Source organism: Vigna angularis, chromosome 8, assembly GCF_016808095.1.
Source record: "Vigna angularis cultivar LongXiaoDou No.4 chromosome 8, ASM1680809v1, whole genome shotgun sequence".
NCBI classification, from domain to species: domain Eukaryota; kingdom Viridiplantae; phylum Streptophyta; class Magnoliopsida; order Fabales; family Fabaceae; genus Vigna; species Vigna angularis.
This window is the reverse complement of record NC_068977.1, coordinates 2,610,566-2,626,237: the sequence shown is the minus strand read 5'-3', so window position 1 is coordinate 2,626,237 and position 15,672 is coordinate 2,610,566. Positions and strand designations below refer to the sequence as shown.

Here is a 15,672-nt window from a genome sequence, read left to right as displayed (position 1 = left end):
CAACTCAAACCAAGAAATATTATTTGCACTTCTGTTAAAATCTATTCGATTTTCTGTTTAATTTTGCTTTATATATTGATAATCGTGATCATGAACTATTTTTACGAATGTAGTTTAATATCACTTTATTCATATTTTATAACAATTCTATCATTTTAATTCCTGATCATTTCTTACTTAATTTTCTTCTCTTCATTAACAATAATTTTTTAAAATTATAAAATTTTTAATGCAGCTTATTATCATTGATATTCTATTCCCATTTTGATATCACGGATGAAATTAATTTTTCATATTTTACCAAATGTTATTTTTAAAAATCAAAGTAAAAATACTTTTAATAAATTCAAATATCTTTAAAGGCTATTGTAGCAACTGGTGGTAGCTGTCCAATTTATTATCGGATCATGTTAATAATTTTTTTTAATAATTTTTTGACAATAGACTACGTATTATTATTTTATTAATTCGTTAATATATTTGAAACGGACTAATACAAATTATTATATAAATTATAAAAAAATTGTCAAAAAATTGTTAAAAAAACATTTTTCTTTGTCGTCAGAAGAAGTTAAGTAATGAAGCAATGACAAAAAAAAAAAAGGAAGCAGGCAGCCAAAACTGAGTATGAAACACTATTGCAAGGAAACAATAAAATGAAATCAAAGGGTTACATTGTTTGATGGCAACTAAATGAATGCCACATTCATCTAGCTAGGAACAAAACTATCACATTCTTACATAACACTTTCAAAGGAAAACTCGATTTAATAAACTTAAAATAGACCATAAACTATCACTCTATTGGACAACATAAAATAACTAAGCACAATCAGATCACTACTAACATAATTTAGAACATGCACACTACTAACATAAGGATTACAAAGATTCATAATAGTTTGGAGGTAGGCGTGGCTTAACCAAAACCTCCAGTGGAGTAGCTCTCGTATTGACAAATCCAAACAACTCAGTCATATCAACAGGTTCAGTCGAAGGATTTGAGATGTCAAAGGAATGCAACATATTAGCCAAAGTGAAATGAAGCACGTTTAAGCCAAGGGACATTCCAGCACACATTCTTCTCCCACTTCCAAAGGGTAACAACTCAAAATGTCGACCTTTCAGATCCACATGTTGGTGAGTGGTGAGGAACCTTTCTGGTTTGAATTCTAAAGGATCTGACCAAACACTAGGGTCTCTGTGGATCTTCCACAGGTTATGCATTAGTCGAGTTCCCTTTTTTATGTGGTAGCCACCTAAGATGCAGTTTTCTATGAATACACGAGGTGATGAAAGAGGTGCTGGTGGATACAATCTTAATGTCTCTTTCACTATGGCTTGAAGATACACAAGTTTGCTTATGTCTGATTCTCTTATGTATCCATCTTTCCCAATTTGCATGTCTATTTCTTCTTTAGCCTTTTCCATTGCAAGAGGATTTCGTACTAGCAGACTAAGTGCCCATGTAAGAGTAACAGCAGTTGAATCAGTTCCACCCAAAATCAATTCCTGCAAATATGTTCAAGCTTCACCAAGAATTCTTCGAACAAAAACAGGAAATAAACTGGAAATACTATTCAATATTTGACAGAATACAATTTTGCTTCCATGTCCATGTTCATAGCATTTTAGTAAATGGCTCATTACTATACTTACCAGGGTAGTGGCTTTGCAAATGGTATCAGCATCAAACCCATGAATCGGAGCCCCATTAAGTGCTGAAATCATCACATCCATGAAGTCTTGATCGCCCTTAACCTTTTCACCCAAACCCTTCTTCTCACGGTGCTCCTCCAACCACTCACTCAACAACGTGTCCATTTCCTTAGCCGTTGCTTTCATGGCCTTCTCATGGCCCCCCAGATCCAACCACCTCAAGCAAGGAACCCCATCAGCCACAGTGAAAGTGCCCATCAAATTCATGAACTCATCTAAATTCTTCATAAACCTTTCTGCCTTCTCCTTGCCCTCCACATGCGCCACACCAAAGTACCTCTTCCCCACCACCATCCTCACTATTATATTGAAAGTCAAATGTTCAAACCACTCTTTCATGTCCACCAAAGTAGCAGCACCATAACTAGATTCATTCTCCTTCTTGTTGTTTACACTAGTATTGCATAAATCGCATAGCTCTTTGAATGAGGTTTGAATCTCTGAGATACGAATGTGGCTGAGTTGCTCTATTCTGCGGTTGGAGAGAAACTCTTTAGTCACAATCTTTCGAAGCTCTCGCCAATAGGGTCCGTATGGAGCCAACCCTACGAAGGCTTGGTTGTAGGACATGACTTCCACAGCAACGAGTTTAGGGCGTGATGAAACGGCAAGGTCGTTTGTGGTGAAGAGTTCCTTGGACATTTCCCAGTTGCTGAGCACCAAAGCATCTTTCAGACCGAGTTTGATGGTGAACAAGGGTCCATACTTGTCAGCCAAAGCAGCCAAAGTTCTATGGGGTGTTTTTGAACCATTTAACAGTGAAAGATGACCAAGTATTGGCCATGCACCTTTCACTATAGGAGCCCGTTTCTCAGAAGAAATTCTACGATATAGATAGAAAAATAACAAGATTAGAGAAAGAAACGATGCAATAAGAGTGGTGGTGTTTAAGGTTAAGCAATTTAGGAGAAAGTCCATTTTTGCTTGTTAAGGTGGAATGTCTTGAAACTGTTTTTCTTTCTGCTTTTATAGGGAAAGCATGGGTCTAACCTTTCTGCATGGCCACATGTTTGACCAATATGGCGTCATTTTTTGTTTATAATAATGAATGGAAGCTTGTGTGGAATAGTCAAAATTTTTGTAATGTTGTGTATGAAATATAAGATATTCTACTATAGCAACTTTTTGTTACGTGATCTGCAAGTATTATAATATATTAGTCGATAGTTCTGCATAATAGAGACAAAACTTGGAGACGAAACAAGGGTTATTATGAATACTTCAAATATTGATTTTTTTTTTTAAAAATACATTTTTTTTAATTTATAAATAACTTTTTATATTACTGTAATATTTTTTGTTTTTGTTCCTACAAAATTAAAATTCAGTATTTCTATTCTTATAACATTTATTTTTACTGTACATAAAACTTATTTTAGGAAACTCCGAAAGTTTTACATTGACCAAACCCACCTACTAGTTTATTTTAAGGTGGCTGAAGCGAATAATTGGACAACCTTGGTGACCAAGGATAGTTGACCAGGAAGGATAAAAGTGTAGCAGTGAGACATTGACTCATGTGACCAATAACAAGACCAACGCATTCATGCATCTTTCACATTGAATATAACTAATTATAATCAAACAGAAAGAAAGAAAAGGAAAAGGAAAGAGTAGAAAATTGTTATAATTAATTTTAGTAGAAAGATGAAAAATAAATTTTCTATGCTTTTTGAAAAATACAATTTGAAATATATTAAAAAGTTTCTAATTACGTATTTTAGAAACATTATGAAAAAATATATACTTATAAATATTACATTGACCGAAGAACGTGATTGAAAAATAGGAGATAAAAACGTAATAATAATAATGAGAGAACAAAAATTATATTCGTTGAACCTAAACTCTACTAAATTTCGTTTAAATAATCAAAATAATTATAAAATAGTTTAAGTTATTTATAAAAATAATCACTATGATATATTGACACAAATTGTGCCCAAATATTAACAGGGACATTAATAATATGCCAATTTAATTATATTAATATTTAAAAGTTAATTTGATATTTTTTTTACGTTATATATCTTATAGTACTGAATTGTAATTGGGATATATATACGGAAAAAAATGAAATAGTAAAAATTGATAAGCATCACCGTTTTTTGCTATGTATACTTTTAAACTCGCACAATAGACCTTTTTTTACACAAAACCGTTGTCTATTCAGACACGGTGGCAGTTTCGTAATTAACGAAACCTTATAAGCCTCGGTTCAGACGAGACCGGTGCCAAAAAGAGATCTCACTTCGGTTGTGAAGGCAACCGGTGCCTAATTATCAGTGTCTGACGTAGTTTCTGACGCGGTTAAGAGAAACCCGAGGTGAAAGAACTATACGACATTGGTTGGTAGGAAGGACCGAGGCATAAGCCTCTACTACCTCAGACCCGAGGCATATAAGCCTCTCTTTTTTTTCCCAAAATTTTCCCCAAGTTAACCTAGCTCCCTCCGCACTCTCGCCTCCCCTGGCTCTCCCTCCCTCCCTCCCCTGGCTCTCGCCTCCCCTCCCCTCCCCTCGCTCTCGCCTCCCTTGGCTCTCGCCTCCCTCCCCAGGCTCTCGCCACCTCTCGCTCTTGGATTCTTCTCTCCCTCCATTCCATTGCCGCTTCTTCCTTACCCCCGCGAACCTCCCACAACTAAACCACACCACGCCACTGCCAGCCCCAGATCTACCACCGTTTCCGTAAAGAGCACGCGATGAAGAGGAAGGAGAGGCATCGCGTAGTCGGCGGCGGCGGAGGAAGAGCAGCGCGCGACAGAGGAGTGGACAATCTCCGATGAGATGCGGCGGCTGGAGGAGAATATCGGCATGGCGGTGGCGGATGCGGAGGGCGCGGGGGCGAATGCGGAGGGCGCGGAGGCGAATGCAGAGGATGTGGCGGAGGAGGAGGAGAAGCGGCAGAGGAAGCGGTGATGGCGGAGGCGGAGGCGGAGGCGGCGATTGAGGTGGCGGAGGCGAATCCAGAAGCTTTTTTCTCCAGATTTCATTTCTTTTTGTTTTGAATTGAATTGAATCTGAGTTCACACCGAAGATTTGATTTTGTTTTGATTTGTTTGGTTCCTTTGTTAAATTGAATTTGACTTTACTTGTTAAATTGATTTGTTGAATTGAATCTGAGAAGGATCCTTTGTACCAAAAAATTTGTTTTATCTGCCATTGAAGCGTGATTTAAGCGTGTTTGGTCTGGTTTGTTTGTGAAATTTTTTTGTCAAGAAGCTTGAGCAAAGACATAAAAGAAGCTTGAGGCACCAAAATGATACGAGTGGCTAAAGAAGAAGAAAAAAAAATAAAAAAAAGGACCTTACTGCCTCGGTTCAGGCTCCAACCGAGGCAGTAAAGGGAGTGAAACGATTTCGGTTATTAGAACCGAGGCCTAATCGTATCATTATATGTCCCGTTTCAAAACCGAGACATAAAGTCCACCGCTTTTTACCTCGCCCGAATATGCCTCGATTCAGGAACCGGTGTCTATCAGCGAAAATAATCGCTATTATTTCCCTTAACTGTACTAGTGATTAACCTCTCTTTTTTAATTGTTCAAACTCTTGTTCATAAGTACCGTTTGAGAATTTAGCTAAGTTGCTCAAAGTCAAAACTACTGTCGAAATAATGTAAACAAATTTATTCGTATTGATGTTGGTTGTGTTAAATTCTCTTTAAATTCACAAGGGAAGTAGGAGATAATATGATCTTACAAGGAAGTAACTAATCATATAATAAAACCAGATGCACACAAAACTGAAAATCTTTATCTTTCACTCACTTCCACTGATAGAAATTCCATGATCTGTAACAATGTTGCATGACAAATTTAAGATTACAAAGTGTAGTTTTAACTAATTTATTAGAACAGATAATAACACTGCTACCACATCACATGGATTCATAATAGTTTGAGGACAAACGTGGTTTAACAAGAATCTCAAGTGGAGTAGCTTTTTCATTGGTCATTCCAAGGGCTTCTCTCATATCAATAGTTTCATTAGGTTTATTAAATATTTCAAAAGAATGTAAGAAATTAGCTAGAGTTAAATGAATCATGTTAAGACCAAAGGATATTCCTGGACATATTCTTCTGCCACTTCCAAACGGTAGCAACTCAAAATTTTGACCTTTAACATCAACATCTCTGTGAGTAGTAATAAATCTTTCTGGTTTGAATTTCAATGGATCCAACCAAATATTAGGATCAGTTTGGATCTTCCACAAGTTTGTGATTAATCGAGTTCCCTTTTTTATGTGATATCCACCTAACATGCAATCTTCTGTGAATTCACGAGGTGCTGAAAGAGGTCCTGGTGGATACAATCTCAGTGTCTCTTTCACTACTGCTTGAAGGTATACTAACTTATTCACATCTGACTCACTTATGAATCTCTCTTTCCCAATGTGAGTGCTAATCTCTTCTTTTACCTTTTCTAATATAAGAGGATTTTTCAACAAGAAACATATCACCCATGTAAGAGTGACAGTGCTTGTATCCGTGGCACCCAAAATCAGTGCCTACAGATATCAAATGCAAATTCTATAATTAAGAAAGATGTTAGGCAAACAAAAATTTTACTTATAAATTAGTTTCTATTAATATTAATAATATAAGTAGCTAAAATTTTGGTAATAATATAAATTAGTTTCTAATTGGAGTATTGATTCTATTTAGCACTTTTAAATTAATTGACATTTTGTAAGACTTGGTTTATAAATTTGAATACCACTGGTACCATGTTATCTTAATAGATTTTTGTTTAGTAAAAGAAATCATTCAGTAAAATTACATGTAAGAAACTAATGAGCTTTCAGTTAAAGTTGGAGTTTTTATAAAAATGAAAAAGATACCCATAGATAAACCTAGAGTAATTATCATATAGTTACTGACTTTTACATGTAAGAAACTAATGAGATTTCAGTTAAAGTTGGAGTTTTTATAAAAATGAAAATGATACCCATAGATATAAACCTATAGTAATTATCATATAGCTACTTACTTTTAAACATGCCGAGGATGTTAAAGGAAAATAATATTTGGTAGTGTAATGAAATGTACGGATTAAATATACGGAGGATTTGAAAGAAAAATAATATATAGTTGATACTTTAATATATTAATGTTTTAATTATATTTGTTTATACATTTTAATAATATTATTATATTGTTAGAATAGATTATAAAGAATTTTGTTTTATAAGGCGCGCGTAAAGTATAATTTTTCTTTAAATGAACCAGAAACAGATTAAAGAAGCAATAAGAAGACCAAATTTAAGCATATACAATCCATGAAAAATTGTTATATGCAACACACATACCAATGTTGTGGCTTTGTTTATAGTAGCAGCATCGAAGCCATCGATGGTGGCACCTTCAAGAACTGAAAGCATCGTATCCATGAAGTCTTGGTCGTCACTTTCAACACCCTTTTCACCAAATAAAGCCCTCTTCTTGCTGTGCTCCACCAACCACTCATCTAAGATCACATCCAATTCTCTGGCAGTTTCTTTCATGGCTTTCACTCCCAAATTCATCCACCTCAGAACAGGAACAGCATCAGCCACCGTGCACACTCCCAACATCTGCATGAACTCCCTCAAAGCCTTCACACACTTTTCTGCATCTTTCTCACTAACCACTGCGGTTTTACCTATTGCCAAAACAAATCTCTCTTCAATATATCTTTAAATTCAAACAACAAAAATGGAAAGAACATTCTTTTAATCACACTTTATAAGGTTTTCTGAGATGCAAGATCAGAAGAGAGAGCTTCTAATGCTTGTTTTTAGACAGAAAGATTTTACCAAATAATCGCTTCCCAGCCATGGTTTGGAAAACTATATTGAACACCAACTCTGTGAACCACTGCTTCATCTCCACCACCACACACTCATCACTCCCCTTCTTCTCCGACCAAACATGAAACAGCTCTTTAACAGAACTTCGAATCTCAGAAACCCTAACGCGGCTTAGAAGCTCCGTTTTGCGGTCGGAGAGGAACATGGTCACAATCTTCCGTATCTCACGCCAGTAAGGACCATAGGGTGCGAACCCAAAACTTGCTTGGTTGTACGCAACGTGTTCAATGGCCACGAGCTTGGAGCGAGAGGAGACGACGACGTCGTTTGTGGTGTAACATTCTTTCGTCATTTTCCAGTTGCTGAGAACCAAAGCGCGTCTAGAACCGAGCTTGATGGTGAAGAGGGGTCCATATTTGTCAGCCATGGCTGCCAACGTCTTGTGGGGTGTTGGTGAGCCCCCGAGAAGCATGAGATGGCCGAGTATGGGCCATGCACCTGAGGCCATTGGAGGTTCTGGCAGATTACTACCGGCTTTGGAGGGACGAAAGAGAAATAGAGAGAAAGATAACAGTAATGTTAGAGAAAAGAGAGCAAGTGCAGTGGTGTTTAGGTTACTCACAAGGAACAAATCCATTTTGCTAGGGTTGATGGAGGAATGATACAAATGTTTATATGTGTTTATATGTTGCTTATATGTATTTTTAACTTAATCAAAGAGTATCTAAATTAAGGGATACCAAAACTTCTTTTACTTTTTAAGATTCATTTCGTTTCTTATTATAAATTTGTATAAATTTGTGTTAAGAAGTGAATTTTAAAACTAACTCAATCTTATAAAATCGGTTTGTAAAGTGAGGTTTGTATTCACTTATATATTATTAAATCGGCCTTATCCCTAATAGATGTAGAACTTCCAATTATCCCTAATCAATGTAAGACTTTCAATACAATCTTTCACGCGGAGGTATATACATTTTGAGTGTGAGACTCAACCCCAAATAAAATTGCATCCACTTATATATTATAAATCGACCTTATCCTTAGTCGACGTGGAACTTTTAACCGTTTGATTCAATTTAATAAATGATGATGTTACATTTTAAAAATAACTAAATGAAAAATATAAAGGGGTAAAAAAAATAGTAATTCATTGGAAATTATTGTCATATAAGAGACGTTTAATCCATGACACTTGCACTACTGTAATAAGAATGTCACTTTTGGTGTTTGTTCAGCAAAACTGGCACACTTGGAAGGATAAGACGTCTAGCACAACTGAACAATTCAAAACAGACAAATAGAGAAAGAGAAAGAGTTGTTCTATGCTTATTTTAAGGTCAGATATACGAAAATAGTTAAGTCGGCTGAGAATAAAATGAAATGGTTACAATCTGCACATTTGTTTAATATTTTCAAACATCTGCCCCATCCCATAAAAAACCGTTATGTTTGGTATAGCTAGTCATAGATTCCAAGTACAGGATTGAACTAATTACTTAATTAAAAGTTTTAAAATTTTGCGAGCAAACTTTATTTTGTCCAGGGATCGATATTAAAGAAAGGAAAATTAATATTTATTATTAAATAGATTCTGTTATCGTTAATTAAATAATTTGATACTAACATAAATATCCATTTATTACATTAAATGTTACTTTATACTAAACTTACTTTAAAAATATCTAAACAATTTTAAAATAATTTTAATTTTTTAACTTTTAAAATTATATTAGAGTTGGCTAAATTTATTCAAATAACACCACAATTTCATCTATAATAATATACGTAATAGTTAATTTGATATTTTGGTAAACTTATTAAAAGTTTTAATAAGATTGGAATTCAACTTACTTCTTCATCAGAAGCTAATTTCTTCTTGTTATGGACGTATTCAGCGCGTCAATTTTGTTATATTTGGTGTAGCTAGTTATAGATTCCAAGTACAGTAGTTATAGATTCCAACAAGTTTGACCTAATTATTTAGTTAAAAGTTTTAAATTTTGACAGGAAATTTGATTTGGTCCAGAGTGATATTAAAAAGGGAAAATTAATTACTGCATTGAGCTTTTGCAAGCAAATCAAGGAAGACAGTTAGGTTTGAGATTTTCATTTCCTATTTCCTCTTTACATAGAAATTGTGTTCTACAGTTAAACAAAGTTATTTTATATATTTTTTATCAAACACCATCCATCCAAGATATTCCTTTTAATTCAAAATCGTAAAACCATGAATTTTATTCTTTAATTTACGTTAAATATAAGAATCAGCCTCATATTTAAAATTTCAACCGTTATATTATAATTTAACCAATTACATAATACTTGGTAAATCTTATTATAACAAGGAAATTTTGATCACAAGCGTAGTTGGTGGCTTATTTAATTGTTGCTTAATAGTAGTACATGCAACTGGTTTCAGCATCTATGAGATTAATTACTTGACACACCTTGGCCAAACACATGCTACACTCGACGATTATTCGACACTTATTATCAAGTTCTAGTTCTTAAAACCCATATAGATTGTTTAAACCTTCCCTGTCATCTTGTCTTGTATTCCGTCTTACCCCTGAATATGTGGGTGCCATAATCGCGTTAGGATCGTTACTGTGTCCAAGCCCCAGATTGTGACCAAGTTCATGCAAACAAACAGTTTCAACATCAATGGTTGGTGATGACCCTGTAGTGCTCCAGTTTTCATCTGCATCCATGTGCATTCTTCCATCATCTGGAGCAAAAGCGTGTGCCAGAACCCCACCTCGCCCATCAAATGGGTAAAAATCAAAGTGTAAGCCACGGTGGAAGCCAGCGACTATGTCAGATTGACCAGTGGTTTCAGTGAACGTGAAACTGTTGTTCTGTCCCCAGGTGTTAAAGGCATTCCTCAATGCTTGTTTAAAGTCATTCTGGCTGACGGAAACAGATGAAGGCATTCGAGTCACTCGATAGGTTAAGGTAAACTTGCTCCATTTTGGATTTCCTGGGAAGTAAGTGTAGTTTTGGGGGGGCGACGACGACGACAAACCATTAGGGTTAGGGTTAGGAGTGGCTGTGATATCAGGCAATCCACAACGTGGGAGGCTCATGGTTTCGATGGTTTGATCATCCACCACACCACTGGTGTGCAAGCCATGGAAAGCTTGGTACTGTTTCAGAGCAGATTCATCGTTTGCATCGAAGTTGTTGTCGGAAGATGATTTGTCGTTTACTTGGTAGCCTAAATTTTTGAGGTGGCTTCTGAGGATGCCTACGCCATCCGCGTTTTGTCCCCTACGAATGCCCCTCAGGTTTTGGAGAGTTCTTATAAATGGAATTGCACACTCGACAGAGGGAAAAGGATTCAACGCACAGAGTACGAGGAACAAGAGTAAAGGTTTTAGAGCAAGAGACATGGTTGGATAAAAAAAGAACTAGGGTTTCTAGTTTTCTAAATGTTTGATGTGTATTTTGGTGCATGGATGCATGGACATTTATAAAAGGAAGGGGAGTTGGGATATTCTAATTGGTGTGGTCAGATGCATATTAGAAAAGATTTTGTTTATGTAAAATTCAATGTACTTTAATTACTCTGTAAATTCAAAAGTCTTATAATCTTTTATTACCTTGGGTAACACCTAAAAATTTATTGGCTACATCTAGAGGGTTGATTTATAAACTTCAGAATTTTATAAACATATGTTTACAAGTTTTACGAAAAAAATGCTTGTTGTTTAATTTGAAATTGGTAATTTTGATTGAATTAACATCACTACAATTACAAAAAATGTGTGTATATAAAATAATTTATCACCTTTATCAATCAAGAGAGTTGAGCAAAAATTATTCTATATATCAAGAAACAAAATTAAGTATTGTTTCAATTTAGACGGTAAAATTGAGTGAATATTATAACAAAGTTCTAACAAATTCTTTTTTAATATTATAATATATATATATATATATATATAGAGAGAGAGACGACATCTCAATAATCCGCAACATCAAAAAAAATTTAAGTCAAATTCATAATAAATATTAAATAGAATCAAGAATAACGAGTAAAAATATTTAATTATTTATTTGTAAATGACGTGAATATAGGTATTATAATATTTAATATATATATATATATATATATATATATGGTATTCGTTATTTTTGTTTAAATATTTTTAACAATTAAGTAATTTAGTCTAATCTTTATCATGAGATTTCTGCAGTATATATTTTGTATTACTTCGTTTTATTTTCTTTTAATAATTTTTTATACGATCACATATGACTGATGAATTTTGAAATGTCAACATACTTAACATATCAAAATTGATAGTAATATTTAATAAGATCTTAGAAGTCAATTTATTTTTAATATTAACATTTCCTTGTATTTTAAATAAAATTTTCAAATTATTTACTTAAGTACACTTAATTATTTTAGGAAATAATTAATATCCTTTTGACAAAAATTTTCTTCCTTCATTAATATATATTTAATGATTATTTTAATATGAGAAAGAGGAAAATGAAGACCTTTCTTACTGATCACTTCACACACACACAATATATATATATATATATATATATATATATATATATATATATATATATATATATATATATATATATATATATATATATATATATATATATATATATATTAGAAGAGTTCTTGTTTATTGTAAGTGACACACATAATTAATAATACTTCAACACATAATTAATAATACTTCAAGTCAGAAAATTTCTCTCGTTTTAGCTTTGGGTATCTCTCTATTTATAAATAAAGTAATTATTAATAATGTATATTAAAAATAAGAAGACAATATTTCAATTACAAAATACAAATATATATAATAAAAAAAATAAACTCAGTTATCTTTTGCTAAAATATTTCTTTCATTTAAGATCTTAACTAAATAAAAAAAAATTATAAGAGTTAAGCCCAATTAAGCCCATATAATTTGATCAGGTTTTCATCGATCATCTATCTTGGAGTATTGGGTCAAATTCCTGACGATCCAGATGGTACATAGATCCCAGTGTTGAGCTAGAGTGTATGAAACGTCTGAAAAAGTTCGTTAAGTCTATTTTGAATACTTTCTTATCAAACTTTTTCACTTATTTTGTTTTAATTAGTTATCTTGTTTTATCAATTTTAAATTTGGTGTCATCTCCTCGCACAATCGCTTTAGTTTTCTATCTAGTGCTTCACTTTCTCTAGTGTCATCTTTTGGTACGTTTCTCCTTTAGTGTTCGTCTCTAGCTATGTAATAATTTATAACTTTATTTATTTTTCTTGTAAAATTAAGAACTTATTGGTTTTATTTTAGCTTACCAATGAATGACAACCAATCGTGTCATACTTGATTTAAATTGACCTTTTAGGTCGGCCCACTAATGCAAAAAAAGAGTTTTCAACGTTGTTAGAAAAGTAGTCCCTATATCTCAAGCCAAGAAGGGGGTAAATTGAATTTCAAAAGTTTTATAAATCTTTAAAGAATCTTGAAATCACTGATAAAAGGTGTTTGAATCAATCAAGTAAAGAAATATAAAGAAAGACTAAAAACACAAAGATTTATACTTGTTCAATTCTCACAAGCCTACATCCAATCTTCCCTCAACAACCTTAGTTGGGGGAGGGGGGAATCCACTAATCAAGATTTGAGTCCAAGAATACAATGATACACTCAATGTTATCCTTACCACACTCAAATCTTAACACAATCAATACAATAGAGGATACACTCACTCTCACACTTGGCCTACCCAACACAGGTATCAAATCATACACAAAGTATAAGAACCTAATGAGATTACACTCAAGTAGTGCAGAAATATCAGAACAAGTAAGCTCTAGTGAGTCTTGATGGGTTTCTTGATTCCTTCTTCACCAATGTAACTTCAAAACCTCAAAGAACTCTTCTTGAGAATGCTTGTACTCAACTCAAAGAGAATGCTAATATATGTCAATCAAAACGTTAAAGAGTCACGACTCCAATCTGATTTATATAGAAAATCAGATTATGTCTCAGTTTAATCGATTAGATTAATAACGTAATCGATTATGCTTTTTTTTCTGTTTTAATTGATTAGATCACTTATATAATTGATTAATTTGACACTTATGCCTTATACTGCTTCTATCAACTAAACTAACAGATTAGATTATTGGCATAATGGATTAGACTAATGTTTCTGTTTTAATCGACTATGCCATTTATGTAATCGATTAAAGTATCATTATGCCTTGTTTCACTTCATTTCACATAGTCTAACATATTAGATTATCTGCATAATAGATTATGCCTAACTTTTTTTTAATCGATTATGCTACTTATGTAATCAATTATAACATACAGTTTTGTCCTGATTTTGCTTCCTATGTGTTCTTACTTCTTTTAATGGATTAGATTACTTATGTAATCGATTAATACTACCAAAATTATATATTCATGACTTGTTTAAGCCTATTTCACTTATCTACACATGATCTATACATCTAGCATAAACATGTTTAATGTTTTAAACATTTATTCACCAATTATGTTGTGCAAGAATAATTAAAACACTTTCTATTCATTATTAACCACTCATTATCAAAAACTAATATGAGTGGAGTCTAATGTTCCCCTATCAACACAGGTGATCAATTGGTGATGTTTAACAAGTCCCTGTAGTAAAAAAAAACTCATGGTGACAAATTTGCAATTTTAGTGAACTTTTAAACAACGGTTATTTAAATAATCGTCTTTAAAAGTGAAAATGATGACAATTATAGAAAGAACCATCGTTAAAAATGCAGTACTTTCAATAATCCTCTGAAGACAAACGTGGTTTAATAAGAATATCAACGGGAATAGTTTTTTCGTTGGTCATTCCAAGGGCTTCTCTCATATCAATAGCTTCATTAGGTTTATTAAATATTTCAAAAGAGTGCAAAAAATTAGCTAAAGTTAAATAAATCATGTTAAGACCAAAGGATATTCCTGGATATATTCTTTTGCCACTTCCAAATAGTAATAACTCAAAATTTTGACCCTTAACATCAACATATCTCTGAGTAATAATGAACATTTTTGGTTTGAAAACTTCAATGGATCCAATCAAATATTAGGATCAATTTGGATCTTCGACAAGTTTGTGATTAATCGAGTTCTCTTTTTTATATAATAGTCACCTAACATGCAATCTTTTTGTGAATTCATGAGGTGTTGAGAGAGGTCTTGGTAGATACAATCTCAGTGTCTCTTTCACTACTGCTTGAAGGTACACTAACTTGTTCACATCTGACTCATTTATGAATCTCTCTTTTCCAGTTTGAGCGTTGATATCTTCTTTTACCTTTTTTAATATAAGAGGATTTTCCAATAAGAAACATATTACTCATTGTAAGAGTGGTTGTGCTTGTATAAGTGGTGTGAGACCTTGGAAAATTAACCCATAATTATCTGTCTAATCTGTCTTTAATGCACTGCTGAGTCACCTGGCTGCTTCCTTAAATGCACCGCGCCACACACTCAGTCTCATTAAAACGCACTCACACAATCTGACGCACGCCGGCCAAGTGTCACTTTGGAACCTTCTGAATCTGAAGTGGGGGTGCAGGTGTCAGCAGAAGAGCGCACGTCCGTTTTGGGGCATGGGCAACACAGAAAAATCGTTTTCTGAAAAACTCTGCTCATTCTCTGCATGCTCCTTCTTCTTCCTCAGAACTCAACCTCCATTTTTTCTCCACCTTCTCTCTAGAAAACATTCAACTTCTCTCTACTGTTACTCACCCATTTCTTCTCCTTTCAACATTCAGAACCGTAGGAACGTTCCCTGCACCGTGAGCTTCCATTTGAACCGAACAGTTTTCAGATCTGAAACGGGTAAGTTTCCCTTCAGTAGTTCGTTCTTAGGTTTTCTGAAAAACTAGGTCTTTGGCTGCATGCAAGTATTTAGTCTGAGTATATCGATTCTTCTTGTGGTTAGATTGATTGGAATAGTAAGCGATCGTTACTGCTAGAGAATGAACGTTGGACGAGTCTCCATTCTTTCGTATTAAACGTTGCAGTCATCAATCCGGGTAAGGGAAGCTTAGTAATTTAATTAATACTTGTGTGTTGTATGTAAGCATGATATGAACTGAATGTATGAGATGTATGCGGATTGTGTAGGCATGAACGAACGTTATTGTACT

The 15,672-nt window shown here is 33.7% G+C and overlaps 3 protein-coding genes across 3 annotated transcripts; all 3 read right to left on the bottom strand.

Annotated features, from left to right (window-relative positions):
* Positions 1 to 622: 622 nt before the first annotated feature.
* On the bottom strand, positions 623 to 2,673 carry LOC128193631 (cytochrome P450 82A3-like). The gene is made up of 2 exons (XM_052867591.1): positions 1,660 to 2,673; positions 623 to 1,512 (listed from the first exon to the last, which is right to left on the bottom strand). Exons 1-2 carry the CDS (start codon positions 2,635 to 2,637, stop codon positions 883 to 885), a joined length of 1,608 nt encoding a protein of 535 aa, XP_052723551.1. The 5' UTR covers positions 2,638 to 2,673; the 3' UTR covers positions 623 to 882.
* Positions 2,674 to 5,597: 2,924 nt separating this feature from the next.
* On the bottom strand, positions 5,598 to 8,145 carry LOC128193613 (cytochrome P450 82A3-like). Its single transcript, XM_052867522.1, has 3 exons — positions 7,515 to 8,145; positions 7,029 to 7,360; positions 5,598 to 6,227 (listed from the first exon to the last, which is right to left on the bottom strand). The coding sequence occupies exons 1-3, from the start codon at positions 8,143 to 8,145 to the stop codon at positions 5,598 to 5,600; spliced, it is 1,593 nt and encodes a 530-aa protein (XP_052723482.1).
* Positions 8,146 to 10,018: 1,873 nt separating this feature from the next.
* Positions 10,019 to 10,903, bottom strand: LOC128193512 (uncharacterized). The gene has a single exon (XM_052867124.1). The coding sequence runs from the start codon at positions 10,901 to 10,903 to the stop codon at positions 10,019 to 10,021; it is 885 nt and encodes a 294-aa protein (XP_052723084.1).
* Between the last annotated feature and the right edge of the window lie 4,769 nt (positions 10,904 to 15,672).